The 26,293-nt window shown below is 43.3% G+C and overlaps 1 protein-coding gene across 1 annotated transcript in view; it reads left to right on the plus strand.

Moving 5' to 3' along the window:
* Window positions 1–19,468: 19,468 nt before the first annotated feature.
* The window catches only part of LGR5 (leucine rich repeat containing G protein-coupled receptor 5), a 127,141-nt gene continuing 120,316 nt past the window's right edge, over window positions 19,469–26,293 (plus strand). The window contains exon 1 of the mRNA XM_038549570.1: window positions 19,469–19,680. Within this exon, the coding sequence (XP_038405498.1) occupies window positions 19,469–19,680 (212 nt within the window). The remainder of the gene's footprint in view (window positions 19,681–26,293) is intronic.

Consider the following 26,293-nt stretch of genomic DNA (forward strand, 5'->3'; position numbering starts at 1 on the left):
CTTAAGCTCATACTATCTCCCTAAAATCTACGAGTATAATCTTTTTTTAAAACTATAGGGTAAAGGGATGCCTGGGTGGCTCAGCAGTTGAGCATCTGCCTTCGGCTCAGGGCATGATCCCGGGGTCTTGGGATCGAGTCTCGCATCGGGTTCCCTGCCTGGAGCCTGCTTCTCCCTCTGCCTGTGTCTCTGCCTCTCTCTCTCTCTCTCTGGGTCTTTCATGAATAAATAAATAAAATCTGAAAAAAAAAACCTGTAGGGTAAAAATAAATTGAACATTTTAATGGTTCAAGCACAACAATTTTACATGCATTTTCCAAGTTTTCCTAAGGAAAATGAAAATAGAATTTTTTAAGGTAAAAATAAGGAATTTCATAATGCCCAAGGGAGCTACATAATCTTTCATGCTCAATGCACTTATTAGCATGGACTTCCATGGTCTTTAGGGCCTCAGTGTATGTACCCTGAAAGTTTATGCAAATTTTGGGTATATACATGTGTGAGTATTTTTTGTAGACAGGGTTTATTGCTTTTATAAGATTTTAAATAGGGTAAATGGGCTCAAAAAATTTTAGAGGAGCTAAATTAATAAGAAGTTCGAAATCCCTATCTCATCCTATTTTTCAGCCCTTTAATGCCACAAAATTTTTGCCAAGGTTGAGCATTTTGCTTTTAAAGATACAGGTATAGACTGAAGATTCCACATAACATACGGGCATGTTCATACAACAGCAATCATCCTAATTGTTTACTCTTTTCCTCTTCCTGTTTTCTAAAGGAGCCATTATTAAATGAAGTACCCATTCTTCTCCAGGAGCAATCTCTACATCTACCGACCTATTCATAGTTCCACCTCCAGGTCCAAAGAGCTCAGAGGGAAAAGGTAGACTAATAATAATAGCCAGTATTTACTGAGAGCTCCCTGCATATGAACCTGGCCCTATGCAAAGCACGTTGTCCCATTTAATCTCCATAACAATCCCATTAGATTACCACTAGCATTATTTCCATTTTATACACAAGACTTAGAAAATTAAATCTTTGCCCAATGAGAAAGTGGTGGACCAAGGATCTAAACTCAGATAGCCTGACTCAAGAGTCAACACTTGAAGCCACTTCTCCAGAAGGACTTTTACAGCAATGTCATTGAGGAAGCTAATGATCAAGACAATATTTGTTTTTTTTTTATTCTCACCTAATAGTTTTTTTTTATTGGTGTTCAATTTACTAACATACAGAATAACCCCCAGTGCCCGTCACCCATTCACTCCCACCCCCCGCCCTCCTCCCCTTCTACCACCCCTAGTTCGTTTCCCAGAGTTAGCAGTCTTTACGTTCTGTCTCCCTTTCTGATATTTCCCACACATTTCTTCTCCCTTCCCTTATATTCCCTTTCACTATTATTTATATTCCCCAAATGAATGAGAACATATAATGTTTGTCCTTCTCCGATTGACTTACTTCACTCAGCATCATACCCTCCAGTTCCATCCACGTTGAAGCAAATGGTGGATATTTGTCATTTCTAATAGCTGAGTAATATTCCATTGTATACATAAACCACATCTTCTTTATCCATCACCTTTCGATGGACACCGAGGCTCCTTCCACTGTTTGGCTATTGTGGACATTGCTGCTATAAACGTCGGGGTGCAGGTGTCCCGGCGTTTCATTGCATCTGTATCTTTGGGGTAATTCCCCAGCAGTGCAATTGTTGGGTCGTAGGGCAGGTCTATTTTTAACTCTTTGAGGAACCTCCACACAGTTTTCCAGAGTGGCTGCACCAGTTCCCATTCCCACCAACAGTGTAAGAGGGTTCCCTTTTCTCCGCATCCTCTCCAACATTTGTTGTTTCCTGCCTTGTTAATTTGCCCCATTCTCACTGGTGTGAGGTGGTATCTCATTGTGGTTTTGATTTGTATTTCCCTCACTTAATAGTTTTTAGCTGAGTGGAAGCTTAGACATTATTTCATCACCCATCCCTTCAGGAGAGAAAACTAAAGAGATTTCACAATAGTAATGGAGAAAAAGAGATAGTGAGCCACAATAAAAAGGCAAATGAAGGCAACATAAAAGTACTTAAGGAAAATGGAAGAATAATTGATATTTACTAAACTGAGGTTCTCTTTCTCTTAAGTACTAGTTTTTTAAACTATCCAAAAGAGCGTGTGTGTGAGAATGTAAAACAGTGCACCCACTTTGGAAAGTAATTTGGCAGTCCCTCAACTGCTAAATACAGATATGACCCAGCAATTCTACTCTTAAGTATACACACTATAGAACTGAATACATGTGCCCACATAAAACCTACTTGTACACTCACATTCACGGTGGCATCATTTATAATAGCAAAAAAAAAGTGGAGACAACAACCCAAGTGTCCATTGACTACAGAAAAAATCAACGAACATGGTATATCTATAAAATGGAATACTGTTTAGCAATAAAAAGCAATGAAGTATTGATACGTGTTGAACCTCCAAAACAGCAATGCTGTTTGAACCTCCAAACAGCAAGCTAAGTGAAATAAGGCAATAACAAAATACCACGTCATAATATGATCCCATCTATACAAAAGGTCCAAAATAGGTAAATTTATAGAGACAGACAGTAGGTTAGTGGTTGCCAGGAGGCTAGGGGCAGGAGGAAATGGATGGAGAAATGAGGAGTGATGGATAATGGATGGAAGGTTTCTTGGGGGGGATGAAAACGTTTCTAAAATTAGATTATAGAGGATGGTTGTGCAATTTTACAAATATGCTAAAAAACTACTTTAAACAGGTGAACTTTGTAACACTAAACTGTATCTCAACACGCCTTCTGCTAGAAGAGTCACTCACCACCAGCAGGGGGGGCTAACACAATAGCTTTACCCAGTCTCTGCTCCCAGTTCTGTTTCCTGGGAGGACAGAAAAAGAATTATGTCCAAATTCAGAGAAAATAAAGGATAGATGACTTTTTTTCATCTTTAATTATCCCATCAAAGTAATATGAGTTGATATGAATATTAGCCTCTTTAAAAGAAACCCATACCGACACACTTACATACCCCAGCTTCTCAACTGCATGGTGTTCTCTGCAACATGTCTAGATAGAACAGAACAGACCATGACGTCTGACCCAATCCTTCGATGCCCCTTCCCTATCCCTTGCTTTTAAGGCAGTCTGTGAAATCCAGAAGAAAACTCGAGTTAGTGTAACTACCTATAAAACATCTTCACCGTTACTGACTATATACATGTACCTGCTGTCTTGGCTCGAGCTGTATATCATTGTGGTGCTTAGGGTGTGAGTACAAAATAAATTTTACCCTTTTTGTTGTGCTCCAGGCTGAGAAGTTTGTGAACGTGCATTCATTTACTTAAGAAATTGTATTGCGTATCTACTATAAGCCAGACAGTAGTGGCGGGGGGCAGGGGAGGCAGGTATAGAAACTGTCCTCCTGTGGCTTATGCTCATGTGAAGGAAAAGTGATATGGAGCAAACATACAAATAAAATGCAATCCTAAGTTGGTATAAGTACTTGGAAGTAAAAGCACAAGGTCATCAGAGAAATGATAACCAAGGGTCTAATCTAGATTGGGTCATCAAGGAGGACCTCTAAGGTGGTATCAGCTACCCTGACAATAAAGGAGCAAAAGTTCTAGGCAAATGAAATAGTATTATGGGAGACCTGAATTTAGAAAAACCTTGAAGGAGCTTCAAGAAGGCCTGGGGGCTGGAACACAATGGGCTGACGGGAAATGGTGCCAGCCTGAGGCTGGAGAGTAGGACAAGGGCCAGGTCCCATCACACCCCATAGGCTATAGACAGTAGTCTGTATTTATACTAAATACATAGTATTTATACTATATTTATATATTTATAATTTGTATATTTATGTATTTATACTATATTTATATATTTATAGTATTTATACTATATTTATATTAAATATAACAGAGAGTCATTGAGGAACTGTAAGCACGTAAGTGGGTTATCAGAGTTGCATTTTTTTTTTATGATAGTCACACAGAGAGAGAGAGAGAGAGAGAGGCAGAGACACAGGCAGAGGGAGAAGCAGGCTCCATGCACCGGGAGACCGACGTGGGATTCGATCCCGGGTCTCCAGGATCGTGCCCTCGGCCAAAGGCAGGCGCTAAACCGCTGCACCACCCAGGGATCCCCCAGAGTTGCATTTTTAATAGACCATTCTGGCCATAAAGTGGCAGCTTGACTAAAGAGGCTCAAAGGTAGACACGGGGAAGAGCATGCTCATTTAAAGAAACCAATACTTTTGTTGTGAATGCGATGTGAGGTTGGGGCAGGTTGGGGGGTGTTGGGCAATGGGAAATTGTAAGATTATTCTAGAAAAACAATACATACTCTCTGGCCCATTTCATGGCAGGCTCCAGGATCTGCGGCATAACCCTGTGTTCACTGCAGTTCTCTCCCCACGCCAATCCCAGCTACATCCTCAAAAAAGATCAACAACTATGGAAAGTATAGCCAAGGAAACAGTAATACTGGTGGGGATTTTTTCCCCCTCTATAGGTTTAGGTAGAACCAATCCTAATACAGGAAAAAAAAAAATCAACCCACTGAACATATTTCCCAGAGAAAATTTGTCTAATTAAAAAATGTATACGTGCTTCCTAAAATTTCGGCCCTGGTTGCGCCACCTGTTAGAGTCACAATGGTGCATCAGATGAGGGTAATCAATTTTACACAGATGAGGAAAGATAATATTTCAAGCCGTTCTTTGGAATTAACTAAATTTGTATGCATGTTGTAGTGGAAAGAGCATGGAATGTAATTTCAGAGGACGTGGGGTCAGTCCCTACTCCACCACTTACCAGCTTGGTGCCTGGGCAACGTATCCAACTTCTCCAAACCTCTGGTTCCCCATCTGTAAAATGTATATGATGACAACCTCCACCTCACAGAGCGCTTGTGAACATGAAAGAGCCATGGTAAATGCTCAGTGGTTTTCCTTCCAGATCTTTATGGTAAGAATGTACCTCCAAAAATGTAATCAAGTTCCTCCGAATAAACTTCTATACAACAAACTTCTATAGAAATCATTCTAGAGAACTGCACTCTAATAACATTTTAGTATGATTGACCATGTAAATCTAATTCAAGAAGTTGAAGCATTTGGGGTCATTTTTTTTGCATTAAAAAAGGGGGAAACATGGGATCCCTGGGTGGTGCAGCGGTTTGGCGCCTGCCTTTGGCCCAGGGCGTGATCCTGGAGACCCGGGATCAAATCCCACGTCGGGCCCCTGGTGCATGGAGCCTGCTTCCCCCTCTGCCTGCGTCTCTGCCTCTCTCTCTCCTCTCTGTGCATTCTCATGAATAAATAAATAAAATCTTAAAAAAAAAGGGGGGGGGGAAACAACTACTAAAGCAACTGGATATAAATTTTCAATATTGTAGAAGCACTCCATAGCGCTCCATATCTGGAAAATAGAGACACCTGAAATACATGGGATGGACAAAATGAAGGAATGATACTTCGTTTCTAAAGAATGAGACCATTAAACTTCTAACAAACAAGTTATATCTTGGAAACAAATAATCACCTTAAGAGAATTATGAAAGTACATTCAACATCCTAGGTCCATCAAGTCACTCATTATATGACCTTAGAAAAGCCCCTTAACCTTTGCAAATTTCAATTTCCTCACATAAAATGGAGATAACTAGCATCTAACTCATAGATTTACTGTGAAGGTCAGATAAATTCAGCACTTCTGCTTGACAGTGCCGGGCTCACGTAGGTGCTAAATAAATGTCAGTTGTTTTTTGTCTCAATTCCTAAAAGTCTGCTTTTGGTCTTTCTCAGAGTATTTTTGGAGTGCGCTATTTATCTCACATTTTCAAGTGGATTAAATGACTTCTATTGTTATTTCAAAAAGCTTAAGCGAATCATTCCAAGTAGACTCTGTTCCCGTCACTCCATCAAAATTGCTCTTATGAAAATTATTAATGACCTGCGCCGTGCTGAACTCCATAGACAGTTCTCTCTCTTCTTCTTCAATCTATTAGGAGCATATTTTACTGTTAATCATGCATTCCCATCTGAAATGTTTTATTCTCTTGGCTGCCAGGACACATCTTTCTCCTGACTTTCCTCCTCCCTCGCTGACCTTCACTGGAAATGTTTCTGTGTCCCAGTCTCTACAGTTGACCTGTTACAGGGTAGACTTCAGAGTATTTCAAGTCGGGTCTTGGATCTCTTCTCTTTTCTATCTGCACTCACTCCCTTAATAATCTCAAAAAGTCTTGTGGTTTTTAATACCTCCTTTCTTCTGACTACTATCAATTTTAAGTTTCCAGCCTAGAGTCTCTGGATGCCAGACATATATATACAACTACACATTCAGTACTTCCATCTAGACATATACTATCCTCTCAAAGTTAACATGTTCAATTTCAACCTCCTCCGTCCCCCAAACCTTTTCTTCCCACAGCCTCTCCATCTCAATCAATGGCAACTTCAATCCGTCCAGTTGCTCAGGTCAAAAACCCTAAATTCTTCCCTGATTCCTCCCTCCTTCTCACAAAGCCCACATCCAATCCATCAGTAAGTTCAGTCAGCTGTACTCTCAACATATCCAGGAGGCAACCCCTAATCCTGTCCCTTGTCATCACCTCCCTGCTACCACCCTGGCCCAAGCCATCACTTGGGCTACAACAGCCTTGCCTTTTCATTTAGCTCTCCTCATAAATCATCTTTTCCCCACCTAGCAGACAAAATCATTCTTTTAAATGTAAATGACACCAAATGGCTCCTCGGCTCAAACCCTCCAGTGGCTCTCACCTCACTCGGAGTAAAAGCCAGAGTCCTTGCAATGACCCTTCCCTCTTCAGTGTCCTCTGGCTGCCCTAGCCTCCCTCCTGCACTCAAACATGGCAGGCCTGCTCCTGCCCATTCGTGGCCCTTTGCCTTTGTTATCTTTTCTGCCTGGAAAGGTCCTCCACGCAGAGGTCTGCAAGTCCCAGTTCCCACTTCCTTCAGGTCTTTGCTTCCACGTCCCCTCTCTGTGAGCCCTGCCCTGGCCCCTCTACCTTCAAATTGCATCCACCCTCCTTGCTCACACACCTCCTAGCTCCCCATCCCTGCTTTATTTTAGCTAATTACCTCCCGCTTCCCTATATATTTCAGTGATGTATTTGTTAATTGTCTCTCTAGAATGTAAACTCTCTGGAATGTAAAAGGGCAAGAATTTTGGTCTGTTTTGTTTGTTTGCTGTGTCTCCAAAACCAAGAGCAACATCGTGCCTTAGCAGGCACTTAGCAACTATTGGTTGAATAAGTGAACATGATGAAGGGGTAGGTTTCCTAGGCCAAGAAAAGATGTTAATTAACCTCCTAAATATAATTAAAGCCTTAAGGCTTTTGGCACTTACGTAGATCAGTTTTAAATTTTAAAAACTTGCTTACGAAACAAAATCTAGTGTAGCACACATAACAGTTGGTCCCTTCGCATCCAGTAGTCTGTGTGTGGGGTGTGTGTGGGGTGTGTGTCTGCGTCTGTATTTGTGTCTGTGTATACATATACGTACGTAAATATATATCACCCACTAGGCAAACACATTCCTTTTATAGTACCTCACTAAGTGTAGTGTATACATCAAACTAGAATTTAAGACTTAGCAATCCGCTGCTGCTCTTTTTCTTCCACCAATCTTGCTTCTCTTTGAGGGTAACAGCGATTACTCACAAAGCAGCCCCTTTTTGGAAGGATAGTTAATGTATAAGAATCTAAATTAGAAGTCAGGGAGCAGCTTCCCCTCCTTCAGGAGAGTCCTCAACAGAGTGAAAATAATCTACTACTTCTTTCTAGAACCCAAGCGAAATAGCCAAGAGGGAAGGAAGTCACAGGGCAGGCGAAATTCCCTTACAAGCTCTTTATTAATCACATTTTTTTTTATTTTCAGGTTTGCTTTTTGTTTTTACTACCATCTAGTACTTCAAAAAATTCTGATCTTAAAAAAAAAAAATTCTGATCTTCATAAGAAGCTATCCTGGAGCTCTGGCCCATAAACCAGCATAAGATCCTATGTTCTTCTAGTATCAGTGAAATATTATTATTAGAATAAAGGTTTTCTTTCACTCTTCTAACTCTACCAGTTAAAGAAGTGCTCCTTTTAATACTCTTTCATCATACACTTTTTAAATTATTTCTGTCGTCTTATCCATATTACATAAAATAAAGATTGTACATTTTAAATGGCTTTTAGTGAAAAAACTTTACGTATTTCAGCAGTTTCCAAGGAAAGAATAATTTTTTTTAAGTGTATATATTTTCCATTTGCGCTGCATAACAAGCTAAGTTGTTATTTATTTATTTTCTTCTCAAAGTAGTCTCTTCTTTGGGATTTCTCTCCATTTCCAAGGTCGGTAATATTCACTTTTTTTTTCTTTGTAACTAATACACCTATTCCTCGAAAAGAAGAAGACTTGCCAGATTTTTGCCACATGTTCTGTTTGGGGCGATGATCACAGGCTCTCAGTGTGAAGGTTGAAAGCATTTGGAATGGAAGAAAAGCATGTTGTCCAGTGTTTTGAATTTCATGGAAAAATACGACCTGTTCCGACATTTTATATATAGACAAATCCACAGCACAAAACAACGTTAGAAGTCAACATTTGTGTCAATTAACAATTGACTGTCCATTGTGACTGGGCACTAGAGTGGTCACTATAGATTTTTTTTAACACTCTGTAGAAAACATCAGTCTTGTTCTTGAAAGATTTCAATTTAATAAGTATCTAAGGAAGTTCAGCGATGTAACAGAGTTACCCATCTTCATGCTGAAGACAACACACACACCTCTTACAACCCTCAAAGCAGCCAGAAAAGTAAGGTGTAAAAACCCCATTTATCAATAGGATTCCTTGCTCCATTTTCAACGTCCCCTTGCCGCTAGGAAGAACTTGCAACTAACAGGCCTTCACCGCAATGATATGGCTTCATAAGCCATGGAAAAATAAAAAGAGAGAGGGAAAAAAATTGCCTAAATTTAAAAAGGCAGATGAAAAGTAAAACTGTACCCCCACTAACTGAGAAGGAGAATCATTGAATTAATATTCAGTGTCTGCTTCATCTTCCATGAGAAGGAGGACGGCTCAACAAGTTAATGATATAAAAACCATTCTAAGGAATGGAGCTTGTTTTTGCCTGTGATTTTATTTTATTCTTTCATTGGTAAATCTTGCTTCCCGAAAAGATCATTCATGGCACTCAGGTCAGTTTGTAAACAAATGTTTGTGTGTGTCTGTTTTTAATCACCGTCTGTGACTCCCACTAGGCCACTAGCTTCAGGAGGCCAGATTTCTGGTCTACTCTCCCTGTATCGCCAGTGCCAAACACAGTGCCAAGCCCAGAGTACGTTCTCAATAAATATTTATTCAACAAATAAATAATTGTGCCTTTTATGGCCCTCCATGCCCGGCATACTTGAATCGGTAACAGCGGTTAATAAATTCTTACTGAATTGCATTAAGAGGATAGTCTTGAGGGAGGTGGTTCTGGAATTACAAATTGATTCATTAAAACACTGAAATAATAATTGGAAGTCATTTGTAACTTCCCTTCAGGCGTGTGCTTAATTTGACATAATTTTGTTAAACCGAATTCCGGTTATAGTTTTCTTTTCTGTTCATGCCCTAAATTATTAAATGCATTTCTTTTCAGCAAAACACACAAGTCAGACTCTCCTCTCCCTTGGATAAATTATTCCTTCAGGTATTCAAAATTATTAGAGGGTGTGCTTACATCAAATCTCCAGCGATTAGTAATTAGTCGTGGTGTTGAAAAACTAGGAGTATTTAAATGTAGATAGAGAGTATTCTCAACCAACCAGGTACTAGTTGCCTCATTGCCATATTTCTTCTGAATATCCCTCCTGGATAAGTAAGTGAAGAAAACCTTGTTTCCAACCATGTAGATGAAGCCTTGGTGTCCCACAGACACCTGCTTCGTGACAACTATGACGAACCCGTCCACGGACACAGAATGCCCACAGTATCTGATACTGTGCCTCCCCACCATCCTGGCAGCAGCCTCTCTTGGCTTCTTTCCCGTGCTTTATTTTAACTGCTCCTTTTTGGTTTCTGCTCCCTCCTCTTCCTGACTTCTCCTCTATGGGTGAATGGTCCTCAGATTTGTTTCCTCTCTCCCTTCAGTCTGGGAAGCAGCATAAAGTCGGGCCTGACGACATAGGTTTAGAGTCAGCCTGCTTGAGGCAAAATCCCAGATCTAACACTTTCTAGCTGGGTGACCTTGGGCCTCAGTTTCCTCATCTACCCAGCGGGAGTTTCTATAAAGTGAGGATGTTAACAGTATCTCTCTCATTGGGTTGTTGTGAAGATTCAATGAGACAGTAGCTATAAAATGCTCAGAACAGTTCCCAACGAGTAGTTAGTGCTCAACAAATGTTAGCTATTTATCTACCATCTCCCTCCTTAATTTCATCAGTCCCTACACTTAGATCCATCATCTTTCAATATCAGTATCAACCAGGACCACCTCATGAACCAAATTCTTAGACGTAAGACATCTACCCCTGCCCTCTCTCTGAGGCACCACCAGCCTGAATACCCAACTGAGTCTTGAGTCGCTCAAACTCAACAGAACCAGATGTGGACTCTTCTTCCCCAAGTCTGCTCGTTTTTAAGTAGCATGACCCTTCTTCCAAACAACCAACTTGGAAACTTCTCTGTGGTTGCATTCTAGTCAGCATGCTGGCACATAACGGTGCTCAGCAAGCACACACCGAGTCAATGGTCTTTCAGCCACCTTCTCCCTTCAGTGCGCCACCCACCCCGCTGCCCTAGTAAGCCTCCTAAGGAATAGTCTTTCACCTCACATCTTGTATTCGTCTTGTAACTGACTCATCAAACAAGCATTTATAGAAACTATGTTATGGCCCAATAATATAAAAAGGATTAAGAAGAGAGACATTTTATAAGAATAAATATTAAGACAGGTTATTAGGGTAATAGATGAAGCTTAGTAACATCCAAAAAAATCAAGGGAGGGGGATATTTATACCTTCAAAATGCATCAAACTTCAGTCACACTGTGACTTGGAAAAGCTCAAGTACCATAAAGAACTTCAGAAAAAAAAATGTACCAAAAATATTTGCCCCCATAATTGGTCAGGACACCAAGGCAGTGCCTGAGTTTTTGTTTTTTAGAGCCCTGCATCCATCCAGTCTACCATCGGGAGAACGCACTACAGAGAGGCCATTGTGTCAAGCCTGTGATCAAGAATCTATGTCTGGCTGAAATCAAAGAGTCCACATCAAGAAAGATTTGAAGCTGCAAAGGTCCACGTTAAGAGTCAGCACCTTTCATGATTTTGGAAACTTTTCTCAACTGCAAACTCAATATATCCAAAGTTAAATTTACAACCTTCTTTTCAAAGCCTGCTCCCTTTCCAGGGCTTAAAAGCATGGCGTTAGAGTCCAGGAGACCACAGATTCAACGTCAACTCTGCCACTTATTGGCAGAGTGACTTTGGAAAGTTACTTAGTTTCTCCGAGCCCCATTTTCCTTATTTGTTTAAGAGGGTAACTATATTTACCTCCAGGTTGAGAGGAATGAATGAGTAAAAGAATGTGCTTAAGTCACCCAGCATAGCACCTGGCACAAATAAGGACTCAAGAATGGTAACCATATTTTGCAGTCAATAATCAGCATCTACCCAGCCTCCCAGGCCAGAGACACCAGAGGTGTTACTGCTGTGCTGTTCCCTGGAGTCACCCAATCACCAAGTTCTGCCAATTGTGCCCCCAGAAGATTCCAGAAATCTAAGATCCGCCTCCTCCCCACGCCCACCTCTAATACGCTGACTGCTGCCTCCTGCTCAGCTCTGCAGACGCCAATCAGGACTAACTCCTTACTCTTGCTCCTACCTCTCATCTCTGACTTCTCCAACAGGACCCTGTAGAGACACCACTGTTCTCTTTTCCCAGAGATGAAATAGGACGATGTCATTCCCCTGCAGTAATGGGCCTGGGCCCCTAGTTGCAAAGATCAAGCCTGAGCTTAGGAAGATGGTATTTAGTACCCATTCTCACAATCCCCCTGCCTCGGTGCGTCTCTCCAGCTTTACCTTCTGCTGGTCTCCCAAGCTTCACGTGTATTCACCCTAAGCTGGAGCCGCCCTAATCATCACCTACAGACTACATTTGGTCCCCATCCGGCTCCCAAGGATATCCTTCTACTCCTCTTCACTTCACAAATTCCTGGTGCCCTTGTCTAGGAAGGCTTTCTCACTTAGTTGTTCCTCCTTTTTCACCCTAACTGCATTTTTCCCATCTCTGGATTTTACATACTGCATTTTAATGATCTGTTCTCCGTATCTGTCTTCTCAACTTAATAGTAAATCACTTGAAAGCGGGCGCCATATGTATTTATCCCCCATTCCCGGATCTGGGCATCTCTCCATACGCAAGAGTTGCTTTTGATTAAATACATTCTAATTAAAACTGGGAACTGAGGCTTTACTACAACTGAAAACCGAGGTATGCTGAATGAAACCCAGGCTGCTTCACTAGCAAATATTCCCTATCAAGGTGAACTCAAAATTTCATGATATATTTCTACTCTCATGTGAAACCACAGTAAACGTTCAAAGTACTCAAGTCATTAGCAAAAGAAAAAAAAAAGTGAAAGACCCATTTGCTACTTCCTATTCTACCGTCTCTATAGAGTCGAACAGACTTTGTTAAGGGGACAACTCGACAACTCTTGAAGAGTTCAGTGATTCTTACCTTCTAATCATGGAAAGTCCCCTATCATTGCCATATATTAAGTGCTTATTGCATGTCAAGCCCTGTAATGCATTAGCCCTTGTTCTGCTAAGGGGTCTACTATTTATTTGTCCTCACCTTGCAGATGAGAAACTGGGCTTCGGGGATGAAGCTGCTCCAAGCCCTACAGGTGGTAAATGACGGAGCAGGGACTTGAAGCCTAGTCTGTGAGAACCCCAAACTCAGACTGCACTGCTGTGCCACGCTGCCCTTCCCCTGTGACCCAACCAATGGCCCTCATGCTATTCACCCTCTCCCAGCAATCTTGAGGGGAAGTTAGGAAGAAAATGGGAGTGGGAAAAACAGAGAGACCGTAAACAAAGGAGAGTGAAGGTTAATAAGGAAATGAAAGGGATCAACTCTTAGAAAATAACTGTTTCTTGAAACTGCAAAGAGAGTTCTTTCTGCCAAGTACTGATCTAACAATCTAGGCAAAAGAAGAAAAATCTATGAAACTTAAAATTAAAATGTTAGCCCTAGTTAAAGAAAAATTAAAACAAACAGGCTCATTTTATTAATCCACAAACCTAACAACACTCAACAAAAGGTTTCTGTAAATTTTAATTGCAGCAATCTGGACAATGTTTTATTATGACTCATTTACTTGAACCACAATGTTTGTGCAATATATTTTGCCCCGCTTTATGGGATTGTAATTGCAGTGAAATGCTACTATGCATACTCAATTAAAATACACCAGACTTATCAAAATAAAGCATTTTGGGAAACAGCATACTCTGTATTCGTTTATTTTACTTTACAAATCCTGCAAATCCATAAATTCGTTCTTCTAGGTAAGCTCCACATTTTCTTCTCCTTTTACTATTTCTGCCTAACATCTCTGGTTTTTCTTGTCCGAAATATGCTTACCATTTGTTATTTATTCTTCAGTGCTTGAGAGAACTAACTTCTAATATATAGGATGTTTTCTACTAGCCATTTCCCAAACGTATGCCCAGAACAAGAGACGTAACTTCCTGTTACGTCTCTGCAAAGGACAACATGTTCAGGGATGGCCACTCACTCACCTGAGCTACTCCCTTTCTCTTCTAAGTCTTGCTCTTGATGATATGTGTTTTTTTTTTAAGTTTTTATTTATTTATGCATGAGAGACAGAGAGAGAGAGGCAGAGACACAGGCAGAGGGAGAAGCAGGCTCCATGCAGGGAGCCCGATGCGGGACTCAATCCCTGGACCCCAGAATCATGCCCTGAGCTGAAGACAGACGCTCAACCCCCTAGCCACCAAGGTGTCCCACTGATATGGGTTCTAATATTCCTTTTTTGTCTTTCTTTTTCCCCTGAAAATTGTTTATGAAATAAATATTCCAAATATAAATATAGGTCCACAATCCCCTTGCCAAAAATGCCAGGGTCCCAGATCTTGCCAAATGCAGAATTTTGAAAGATTTAAAAACTTAACTATATTGAGAAGGAGACCCCATATATTACGTGAAACTCCCAGGGGAACCCGGGATAGCATGCTGCAATCGAGGACATCAATATTTCTACAGCAAACTGAGTGAATGTTAACAGGAAATGCAAGAAAGACTCACATCCACTCAGTTCAGATTGTGCCACCAAATTTGTTCAGAAAACCTTTCTGTTTACAGAGCTCTTAGGATTTCGGAATTGCGGATGAGGGGTTGTAGATTTCTATATACTCTAGCAACATGCCTTGGGGGAAGCAGTTCTGGGAATAGGAACCTATTAGCACCTCATCATCGTTTTGGAATAAGGTCTACGCTCTATCTGAGCCCTGCCGGGTAAATAAGAGCATGTGTACATGGTAGACGGTTAGAAATCTGAAAAGTCTACTTCTAAAAAGACCAGGAAAAGATCCATCATATTGGGCAAATGGAAGGCTTTGTCTGGATACTCAGGTAGTCCTTAGCAGAATCAAATAAAGCATGTGAATAAGCAGTAAGTTCATTTAATTTGAAGTATTTTATTATATTTTTCTCACTTACTTTATTTTTAGTTTGAAGAGAAAAATCTATCTCTGGTTTACATGTGAGTTTGATTAGACATTCGTTCTCAGGAAGTAGGCCTCATACCAGTAGAACCATGTTCATTATCATACATGAAATAAGACAAGAGGATCAAATGAGCTAACGAATTGATAATATCATACACCACTGTCTTTTCTTTTAGCCTGCTGTGAGCATGTGGATATATTTAAAGGTTTCCTTTTTGTTGGATAATATCAAAGACAGATCCAATTGATTTTATACAACAGGCTATTTCAAAGTAATGAACTAGCCGAACTAATGCTTTCTTGCAAAATAAATAATTCTGGAAGAAAAATAGATCTCTATTCTTAAATCCTCCTCCCTTCCCAATTAATTAGATTTTGTTGGTGAAAGGAAGTTAAGAAATTCAGCATAAGCCTGATTATATCATGAATGTAAAATGAGCAGGGCAAATAATGGGCTCTATACGCTTTCAAACAAGTTAAATAAGTCCATAATAGCCCACCAGTTGTGTAAACACTATTTCACTATACTTGTAAAAGAAATATTGACTTACCTGTTAACTAAAATTATCCTGGCATGCTTCAACTAAGCTTATTAGTAATTCTTGTGGTGTACATGAATGTTTCTAGTTGTGGACTTTTATCAAAGATTAAAGAATTAGGAAATCATCCATTTAGCAAGCCCCGAAAGTAGACACGTACCAGATTGCGCTTTACCAGAATCGATTTTAGGAACTTGCAATCAAAGAGTCTGAGAAGCAATAAGCGATTTAAATTCTGGCATGAGATCTTCCATTACATACCAGCTCATTAACACTGAGATACCTTCCAAAATCATCAATAAGAACATTTCACCCAGACAAAATACTAAACAAATCTGCTTTAGCCTATAGCCTTGCTATCACAGGTAAAGGTACTGTTGTTTTGCTCTGACATCTCACCTGTATGTATTCCTGTGAGTTGTCAAGAGAGAACAGAAATGCATATATTTAAGACGAAGAAGTTTGAATGTATACTTGCCTCTACTCTGCACATAAAGAGCCACCATTCTCAGCTCCAGTAGGGTCCATTGCAGCCCAAAAGACTATACTTTTTTTTTTATTAAAGAAAATATGTAATGGTGTCCCTGGCTGCCTCACTCAGTAGAGCATGCAACTCTTGATCTCGGGGTTGTAAATTCAAGCCCCACACTGAGTGTAGAGATTGCTTGAAAAATTAAATCGTTAAGAAATTGTTTTAAATGTGAATTTCTTTCTTAAAGAAATGACAGTAAACCCAAGATCTTATCCAGTTAAAGTCTATACATACATGTTTGGGGGTCGGGGTGGGGTGGCGGTGGTGGTGGTGGTGCTCAGAATTCTCAAGGGATTTGGAAAAGAATCTAAAGCCATAAGTCTCAGAATGTTAGTTCTATCACTGACTTGCTGGTCTCCATTAGGAAAACTACTTGCATTTCCTATCCTTAAAATTGGGGTAAGAATACTATCATCTCATAAGGTTCCAGGGAGGATATGAATGTATAAAGGGCTGAGTCAATGCTGATGGTCATTATGATGCAATTTGAGAGCCTGATCTTATAAATTAAATGGCATTTGCCACAAAATAGACAAAGTGTTCTCACTAGAACTGTTGTTTTGTCTTTGGTGTGCAAGGAATCTGATTTGCTATGTTTTCATCTTTATTAGTTCAGACAAAGTGACTAACAACTAACCTACATGCATTCAATCAATAAAATTACCATTAGCCAAATCATTCTTACTTGCAACCTATGAGATTTTCTTTTAAGATCTACAAGACATTGGGGGTTTATCAAGTCACTCTTAAATGTTCATACTTCCTGTGCTTTCAGGTTTTTACTGAACATTCTTGCTTGTAAGTGATCACAACTAAATCCTCACTCACTACCTCAAACAAAACAAAACAAAATTGATTGATTCACCAACCTAGAGGTGATGGGTAGAAACAGCCTTAGATCCAGGTGTTTAAAAGATGACCCAAGGATTTTGTTTCTCGCTTTGCTAGTGCTAATCATGTCCAGTGAGTTTTCTCTACAGCAGAATGACACCCACCTACCACCCACCCCCCGAATCTAAATCTCCTTGTCCTTACAACTCAAGAAACCAGGGATCTTGTCCACCCTGGGGTCTACGAAAATCCCCTAAACAGATTCGGGTTGCTCTGCTTGGGTCGTAAACCTGCCCAGGGCAGGGAGGCAGAGCCACACAATAGACAGCGTCACCAGACCCACTTAAAGTTTCCCAAGGAGAAGTGTGGAGTGTTCCTACCTATGGGAAAGGGGAGAAATGTTGGCATGAAGACAGACAGACAGATCTATGACAGATGCTCATTACACCTGGCTTCATTAAGCACAGCTGCCTACCCCTTTAATTGAGTCAGAAATAGCCTCTGCTCTACATGAATTCATAGAGAAATTTCAATTCCTGAAAAAGAAGAGGAAAGGTGCAAACGCCCGTTGAAAATCTACTTTGCTCTAGGCCAAGTCCCAGACATTTTCACATTGAGAACGACGCAGGCAAATAATTATCCCCCTTTTACAGAGAAGGCATCTGAGACAGGTGGGCTCATTCCATGCCTCTGATCAAATAGCCTGAAACTTGCAGAGCCTACATTTAAATTTGGTTCTGCCCCGTTCACTCAAAACTGAAGTGTTATGCTCTCCTCGGCAACGCTGAAGTCAAGAAAGTATTGCCAAAAGTTTTCAGGCAGACGGTGGACACAACCGTATTTGGATGCCCATCTTGATAAATCAATCAGTCAGTAAATATTTGTTAGGTTTGGGGTCACGACCGTGAGCTCCAGTCCTATAGGTAAAGATAAAACAAATGGCATGGTCACTGCCTCCAAAGTTATCACAATAAAGTTGGCCAAATGAAACAAATATGCTTTCAAGAAAGCTGCAGAACTACATTTTGTGCTATTTACAACATACTGTTCAGTGAGACTCATCTTCTGTGGGATTCCTATCAGGAGCCTAAGGTCCCCTGTAGACTGCAAGCCCCTTGCGGAGAGCTAACTTGCCCCTCTGGTCGCTGCCGCATCACGATCCTCGCTGTTCTACAAATACTGCTTGCTTGATGATTAATGCAGACTGTGGGCATGGGAGGTTTCATAGAAAAAAGTAAATCTTGAGTTGCACTGACAGCCTAAGTAATCTAGGGAAAGAAAAAAAAGCGGGGAGGAAAATTAGCAATTAGAAGTCATTCTCTACCTGTGGAAGGGATGGCTAGGAGGAACAGGAATGAGGGGAGAGCAAGCAAAGTGATGGTAGGGGATGTGGTGTGCACCAAACACAGTCCAGAGCTGGGCACCGCACTGACGGCCAAAGACCAGGCTTAACTCACAGTTTGCAGCAGCCGCTGTCAAATTTTCCAAAATCTCTGGACCACAGTTCCTTTATTTGCAAAATGAGGAGGATGGAGTTTATAATTCCTAGGCACTCTGCTTCCCACCCACCCCCCAGCCCCCACCTAACCCGGACACTCACAAACTTGCCAATAAAGGGATTCACTCCAGAAAAGGACACATCCGTAATACTGATTCCAGTCCGGGTACCTGTTTAATCGGAAAAGCTGCAAAGGTGATTGATGAGGCAGGTGTGGGGATCACTCCTTCAGCGAAGGAGGGTAAACATGCCTAACCAAACAGGAAGAGCACTTCCCAGCTGTAAAATTCAGAAGTTTATGTGGGAAATTCGGTGGGAAAGGCTAAGTGGGAGAAGATTAAGAGAGGCCTTGAGACCCAAAAGGGTTCTCCACCTTCCTGAAACAAGGAGGCATTGTGCCCCAGAGAGCAAATCGTGCGTGTTTGTAGGTTGATGTGACAGGCCTGGGCACTGACTTGTCCCCACGGAGGCCTTCTCTGCAAGAAAGCCCTAAGTCCCTTTCCTCCTTTCTCCCATCCGCTCACTTGTCTCACTTGTCTCACTGCAGGAGACGCACGTCCTGCTCTCGCCCCCCCCCCCGCCCCCCGGGTTGGGGTGGAGGTGGAGGGGTGCTGCATTCGGAGGACCCCGGAGCACCTGGCAGGTTAAGGCCCCTCGCTGGACGAAAGCAAGCAGCTCCCTGTGCACCTAAAGGTGCCTTCCCAGGGATCGTGAAGCACCTGGGAAAAGGAGCCCCCTGGCCCTCCGGCGCCGGGTTCAGCCAGTGCCCCCGCCCCTGGGGGTCAGGGCCCCGGGGGGGCAAGACTGCTGTGGGCGAGGCTCGGAGGGGCCCTGCCGTCTCCAGGGATGCCTGCCTCCTTACCCTGGTGACCGGGACTGTGTTTCTGGATTGAATTTTAGTCCTTTTTTTTTTTTTTTTAAAATCACTCCGTGTATCCCATCCCTTATTTGACGTGGCCCTTCGCCCGGGGGTGGGGTCCCCGCGCCCCGGCCCCGAGGAGGGAGGGGGCCCGGGAGGGAAAGTGCGGCCGCGGGGGGGGAGGGGGGAGCCGGGCCGCGCTGACGTCACCGCGCGCGCGATTCGGGCCGGAGCGCTTTAAAACAGCGGCGTGCGAGCGGAGATGCTGCTCCTCGCCGAGCGGGCGGCCCGCCGCAGCAGCGCCCTCGGCCCCCGCGGCGGCGGCAGCGCGCACGGCGGGACCCGCAGCCCGAGCCCCGGCCCCGGCCCCGGCCCCGGCCCCAGCCCCAGCCCGCGCTGAGCGCCCGCGGCCCCGCACCCACGATGCCCGCCGCCCCCGCCGGTGCCCTCCTGGCGCTGCCCGCGCTGCTGCAGCTGGCGGCCGTGGGCGGCTCGCCCGGGCCCCGCGCGCTCCTGCGGGGCTGCCCCGCGCGCTGTCAGTGCGAGCCCGACGGCAGGACGCTGCTCCGGGCCGACTGCTCCGACCGCGGGCTCTCGGAGCTGCCCTCCAACCTCAGCGTCTTCACCTCCTACCTGTGAGTGCGCCGCGCTCGGCCGCGGCGGGGGCGGGGGGCGCACCGGGGAGCAGAGCGCAGACGCTCACCTGGGGGGTCCGGGGGGGCACATCGGGAGGGACAGGGCAGCCGCGCACCGAGGGGGGCACATCGGGGAGGAGAGGGCAGCCGCGCACCTGGGGGGCCCGGGAGGGCACATCGGGGAGGAAAGGTCAGCCGCGCACCGAGGGGGGGTGCAGATCGGGGATGAGAAGCCAGCCGCTCAGCGAGGGGGGTTGCTGGGGGGGCACATCGAGGATGAGCGGCCAGCTGCACGGGGGGGGGGAGTGCTGGGGGTGCAGGTCAGGGATGAGAGGCCAGCCGCGCACCGAGGGGGGGTCACATCGGGGATGAGCGGCCAGACGCACACCTGGGGGAAGACCTGGGGGGGTCGGGGGGTGCAGATCGGGGATGAGGGGCCAGACGCACACCTGGGGGGGCCCAGGGAGGGGCACATCGGGGAGGAGCTGCCGGCCGCACACCTTGGGGGATCCAGGGAGGTGCACATCGGGGAGGAGCTGCCAGCTGCACACCGGGGGACTCCGGGGGGTCCCGGGGACGCCGGGCGAGTACGCAGAGGGCGTCTCGGGCACACGCGCGAGGCCGCAGGGCCAGGGTGGCGGGGTCGGCGGGGGGGGGGGGGCAGCCCGAGCGCAGGTTTAGGGCCGCGGAGGCCCCGCTGCAAGTGCAAGCCCGGGAAGCGCCGGGGCGTCGGCGCCGAGATGCGGCTGCAGGCAGGTCGCGGGCCGGTTCGCCTGGAACCCAGCGGGCGGGCGCCCGACGACCCCTGCCTCGACCTCCCCTCCGCGGCCTCCCGCTCCCGCGGGCAGCCGAAGGCGACTGTCCCCGAAGGGGAGCCCCGACTTGCCCAGCCCGGGAGGGACTCACTGTGCATCCCCTGCGCCAGCGCGGGATGGGATCTTTTTCTTCCTCTTCTCTTCTCTTTTCTTCTTTTCTTTCCTTTCTTTTTCTTTTCTTTTCTTTTCTTTTTTTTTAAATGAAGTGATTAGAGTGTGGCAACCACAGGAGTGTTATCTCCACCTTTGGCTGCCCGCGCCGCCCTTTGAAGTGGCCGCGGCCCGTGTAATCTTTAACCGTCTCCCCCTCCCGGGGAGGAAGGGGCAAGTGGGGCGGGGGAGGGGGGGCGACACCCTCGGGATGAGCCCCAACCCCAACCCGGCCCGAAGGTAACAGGTGTCTGTGCAGCTGCGGGGACCCACACACTGCTCGCCCCCAGCCCCGTGCAGTATCTCCAGGCACCGAGACCAGGGGCAGCGGGTCACGGTGGGTCACGGGGTGGTCACAGGTGGCACGTTCAGGGCCTAATGGGAGCCACCGTCCGGAGGCCCCCCCCCCCCAAACCCACGCAATCCCCATCGCGGCTTCTCTGATGTCCCTTGGCAGGAGCCAGTCGGGATGTTTGTGTGAACTCGTTCCTTCCTCTGTTCCGTTGTTTTCTGGAGAAAAGAAACATGAAGAGGCTTGCACAACACCTTCCACTACCTAGCCATTCTCTTTCTACAGAGACAGAATAGGACAGAAAAGAAAAATTCTGTTTTTTGTTTTTTGTTTTTTGTTTTTATTGGCTTTACTACTGCTTTGAAAAGAGGGGACCCTCCTGCGGGATAGTAGCATCAGCAGAGGGCAGTCCCCTTGTCATCTGCCATAAAGCTGTTGTTGGTGCTTTGCTTGACTTGAAAAGCTTCCAGGACTATTTATTTCCCCACCAGGTTTCTCCAGTGGCACCCATAGCACAGGTAGTGACGTATTTGTTCACTGGTGATGGAGACCGAGACGGAGATGGCCCTTCCCTAGGATTTCACATCTCTTCTCCCTCAACAGCTTGTCTGTGCTGCCCAGTGAAACGCTCATACCCCAGCCTCTGGTTTAAAAATGCAAGACTCGTGGTTTCGAGAATCATGCGGTCTTCTGAATGGTGAATTTTTGAGAGCAGTTTGGCAACTAGATTTACGAGCCCGAAACTACTCTTCTCCACCTCCCTGAAGAAATCAGTTGGATACAAGGGAGGTGTACAATCCCCCCCCCCCAAACACTTACCTATGTAAGTCGTGCACTTGTCATAAAGCATGTTTGAGAATACAGAAAATACATTCATGAGTCGCGTCGGGATGCTTTTTTCTCCCACTTGCAAGAATGAACATTTGTTAGGCTTCTGTTACTAAAAGTTGGCATCAAATGCGGTTTCAAATTATTTCCCACATACCTCAGATGCACTTAACTGTGTCCTCCGTGTGTCAGGAGATCCTTCTGCCACCGTTCCTTATCTATCTATCACTACAGATAACCTCTTGGCGTTAGGATAGCATTAGGAAGTTAATTGTCATCGTTTTTCTCGTGCTGCTTGATGACAGCCTGTGCTCCAGCCTAAGGAGAAATTGTCTCAGTGCCCTATAAAATATTAATCTTGAAGGCTCTGAAAAGTGTCTCAGGGAATGTTAAATACTTGCTCCTCGTGCTAAATCAGTCCTGAAGTGAACAACCAAAGTGCTGTGCTGCATAAAGGGGCGATTCCAGAATTCGGTCTCCACGGAGAGCTACAAAATGTCAGGAACCGTGGGATGCCCTTTCTTCCGGGGTTCAGGGGCTTGGGGTTTTTTTGGGGGGATTTTGTTTTCATGACCAGAGGAACTCTGCAAGCATCAAGGGTAGATGGTGCCCTCTTTTGGTTACACCTAGAATAATCTGACCGTGTCTGCCTTCACATGTGCTCTCCTAACCTAAAAGAGAAGTTTTTATTTACTCATATGCAAATAAATAAAGTATGTGTTATACCGGTTTACTTATTTTAAGAAATAACTTCCCTTTGCTCTTGAAAGAGACCACTAGGCTATAGCCCCATACCGCTGGGGCCCCAGGCGTGATTAAGCTTTGGCAAGAACTTCAAAATGCGCAGGGACTGATGTGGGTCAAAAGCCAGACTACTATCTTTTATTGTTTGTAGTAGGTTATCACCATTTATTTGAGTCAAAATATTATCTCTCAATCTTCCTCCCCTCCCCACAAAAGAACAAGCGTTTCATTTTCTTCAAACAGATTGATGATGGCAAATTTGTGTGTACAGATTGCAGCTGTACACATTCGGCCAGTGGATTTGCCATAATCCGATAGCTGGCTGGCTAGTCAGACTCATAGGTAAAGAAAGTTTCCTAAACCTCTTCATAGGAGGCAAGGGCTATTTATGTGCAGTTTCATAAGCTTTGGTCCCCCAGAAAAGCTCAATCTTAAGCCAGTCTAAACATCAATATTAATTCTCTTTTTTCTTTTTTTTTTTTTTTAACTGAACTGCATTCCCCAGTAGATCTGTAATTGGGCCACTGAACATGGTGGAAACACTGGAAAATTTCAATCTTCTCTTTCTCTTTCCCTCTCTCTCTTCCAGTCATTTTGGGCTCTGATTTCACAAAACAATAAATAGGCTTAATAAATAGGCTAATAAAGCTCACTCTGCATAAAATACGGAAAAACGCTAAGGTTGAGACATAAAAGCAGGCAATAATTGTTTACAATGTTTAATACATCTCTATCTACCAGTAATGATCTGTCAGAAATAAAGTAGCTCCGGCATATGATCTTATTATAGGGAAATTATTTTAATGCATGAAACGTGGATGTGTTTTGCTAATCCAGTCTTAAAAATAAGTTCCCCTCTGCCACTTAGATGTGTCTTTCATCCAGTTAGTGTGACATCCAGATAGAAAACTAAATCCTTAAGAACTTCCTAATATAGTTCTAGTAGAGAAAATATACTTTTCTTTATTGACCTGGAGCAGCTATTTTATTTGTAAATGCAAATTGAGTTTTTCCCTGCTGTTGCTTAAAGATGTGAACATTTCATCCACAAGCAAATTCATGTCACATGAACCAAAGCAACCGGGAGAATGACTTTTTTTTATTTTTTATTTTTATGTAGCTTGCTTACTTTTCCATATGTAACTTTATAACAAAATTTAATTTTACACATAGTTAGCAAAACTGGTATTAATAAAAACTGATCAAAAACCTCAATTATAACTAATTAAGTATGGCCCTGGTGTCATACATATGTTTTAAGCATTTAAGATGCAGTTTCAAAATTAAAGAATATTTTTAGAATCTTCTTTGAAATGGTTTAATATATTTCTGCTTCCCTTCAAGCAAAGAAAAGTATTTTAAATCAAGGAGAATGTTTGTAGCTTAGAAATGGTTACAAAAGCCTTTAGCTGTTGTAACAGTCTTAAATTTTAGATCAATTGCAAAATTTATACAGTTTGCTCTACAGACTGCTTTCAGAATTCGTTGAAAGTATAATGATGTCAGTGACTTTTCTTCATTTTGAAGAAGTTCTTTCTTTTCCCCCAGGATTCCCAGGGTTGCTTCAGTCGTGTTTTTGTTATGGGGGCAATTACTGAAACTAATCGACTAAATTATTCCGAGTGATTTTTCATTTTAAAGCAGTAGTTCTGATTCAATTTTTCGGCGTGAATTTAAAATAAGTATTTTATTGAATATGATCAACATGTGCACAACAGAGTTTGTGTGATGAGAATGAAGTTTTACATGTAAGAAATACGATCTTCAATAGGATCTTCAATCTTTTTTTTGTACTTATGCGTTTTTTTCAAAGTAAAGGAGCTCTGATAGCAATCACAAATGAATTAGAAGATTGGAATTAAAAAGAACTTTCGTAGTTAAATAAAATGTGTTTTGATAATGGAACTGTTCCCACTTGGATGTGTTTGAAGAATTTCAAAAACACTAAGCTGGTCTATGATTTCTTATAGTTAAATTTTTTATCTGAACGATTTGATTTTTTTTTTAATTTTCAAGGTATCTGTCAAAGGCATAGAACTAGTATCCATGTAAACCTCAAATATATAATTAAAGGCATTGCAGAATATTTGTAGTTCTAAAACTGATACCTAATAACTACCTACCTTAGTAAAGCATTTTAAAATATTTTTTCTATTAAACTCATACGTTTAAGTAATTTTAGCTATAAATTGAAGTATGTCTCCAATTAATCCAAATCATATGCCATAAGATAGAAATGAAAAACAGTAGTGAGCTTTGCACTGAGCATTTTGTGGGGTAAATTTTTGTTCTTGTTCAGTTATTTCTATAAATTTAGTTAGAATAATGCTAAATGGTACATTTCCTCATAAACACCCCACAAGTGGATGTTTTTGGTAAATTGAATTCTTCGTGAAAAGGCAAATTCCTTCCTATGAGTTTCAACCTCTTCAATCCTATTGGCAATGTTTTCCTTTATGGAGTCTCATTTTCTAGCAGAAAGACAAATCAGACTGGCATCGGAGCCACGACTGATCTATTACGTACCAAAGAAAACAAGCTGAATATCTGGTCCTGTTGCTATTTTTGATGTATCTTAGCAGAATTTCATGTGTTGAATGTATCCACGAGTTCTAACCTGCTGCAACTCTTTTATTCCCATATCTGTCAGCTTCAATCCACATTTGTACTCACTCATTATAGACGCCAACTTCCACACTCCGTTTCACCCAGGCAACTCATTTTCTACGGTAAAGGGAGATATTTCATGGGCTAGTAGGGGGAGATTTTCATAAAATTTTTCATGATTCAAAATTAATCTTGTTCTCCAGAGGCGGGAAGCAGGCTCGTTCTTGAAATCCCTGGTATTTTCTCCTACCTCTCCCAATTCTTTTTTTTTTTTTTTCTTTTTTAAATACATGGAGCAAGCCCAGTGGAAATGCCTTATTTGAAACTGGTAGGGGGAAGTCATTTGATTTCAAGCGATGGGGTGACCTGACCTACCGGTGACACTAAAGGACTGTTAGCAGGGTGTCCGCCTTAGTAGAAGAGCTGTTTAAGGGACCCCCAGCTTCCAGGAAGAAGCTGGACTCCTTCCTCATCCCTTCGTAAATTTATTACCCCTGTGGTCAGTGTTTAAGTCTGGGCTTGGAGAAGCAGAGGTTGGCTTTGAGAGGACACAGAAGAACTGACCATGTCTGTGAAAGCATCTCCCTTAAGGTCAGATGGTGTGACACTCCAGGGTGTGATGATGAGCTCTCCTCCCTTCCCGGCTTATCCTCCCCCCTAGACTGTGGACTTCTCCAGGGAGGAGGAAATTTTCCACTTGGTAGCCCCGCGCCCACACCAGTGCCTGACACTCCCGGGATGTTCCCGAAGCATTGATGGTGTTGAAGGACTGGAGTTGGCTGAGCCAGCTGCTAAAATCCCAGTGGCTAAAAGAGGCCTGTCTGGCCGAGCCCCACTTGAAATACAATTAAATTGTATTCAGCTTAAAGGATGCAACGAGTTGCTGATTTTAACAAACACACCATAATTTACATATCTAAATCACTTTTATTGTAATAAGAGCTGACATTTATATCGTTTCTCCTGAGTACTAGGCATTATGCTAAGTACTTGACTTTTCCGTAGGCCCTGCAGAGGCCCTGTGAGGCAGATACTATCATCATCCCTAACTTGCAGGCCTGTCTGCATATTCCAAGGTATTTACATTGCTCCGTGGGTTTGGGGGCCTCTCTGAAATCATCTTCAGGGCCAGTTTACCAGAAGCATAAGAATACCGGCCTTCTAATTCATAGTCATG

This window comes from Canis lupus, chromosome 10 (genome assembly GCF_011100685.1).
Source record: "Canis lupus familiaris isolate Mischka breed German Shepherd chromosome 10, alternate assembly UU_Cfam_GSD_1.0, whole genome shotgun sequence".
Lineage (NCBI taxonomy): Eukaryota > Metazoa > Chordata > Mammalia > Carnivora > Canidae > Canis > Canis lupus.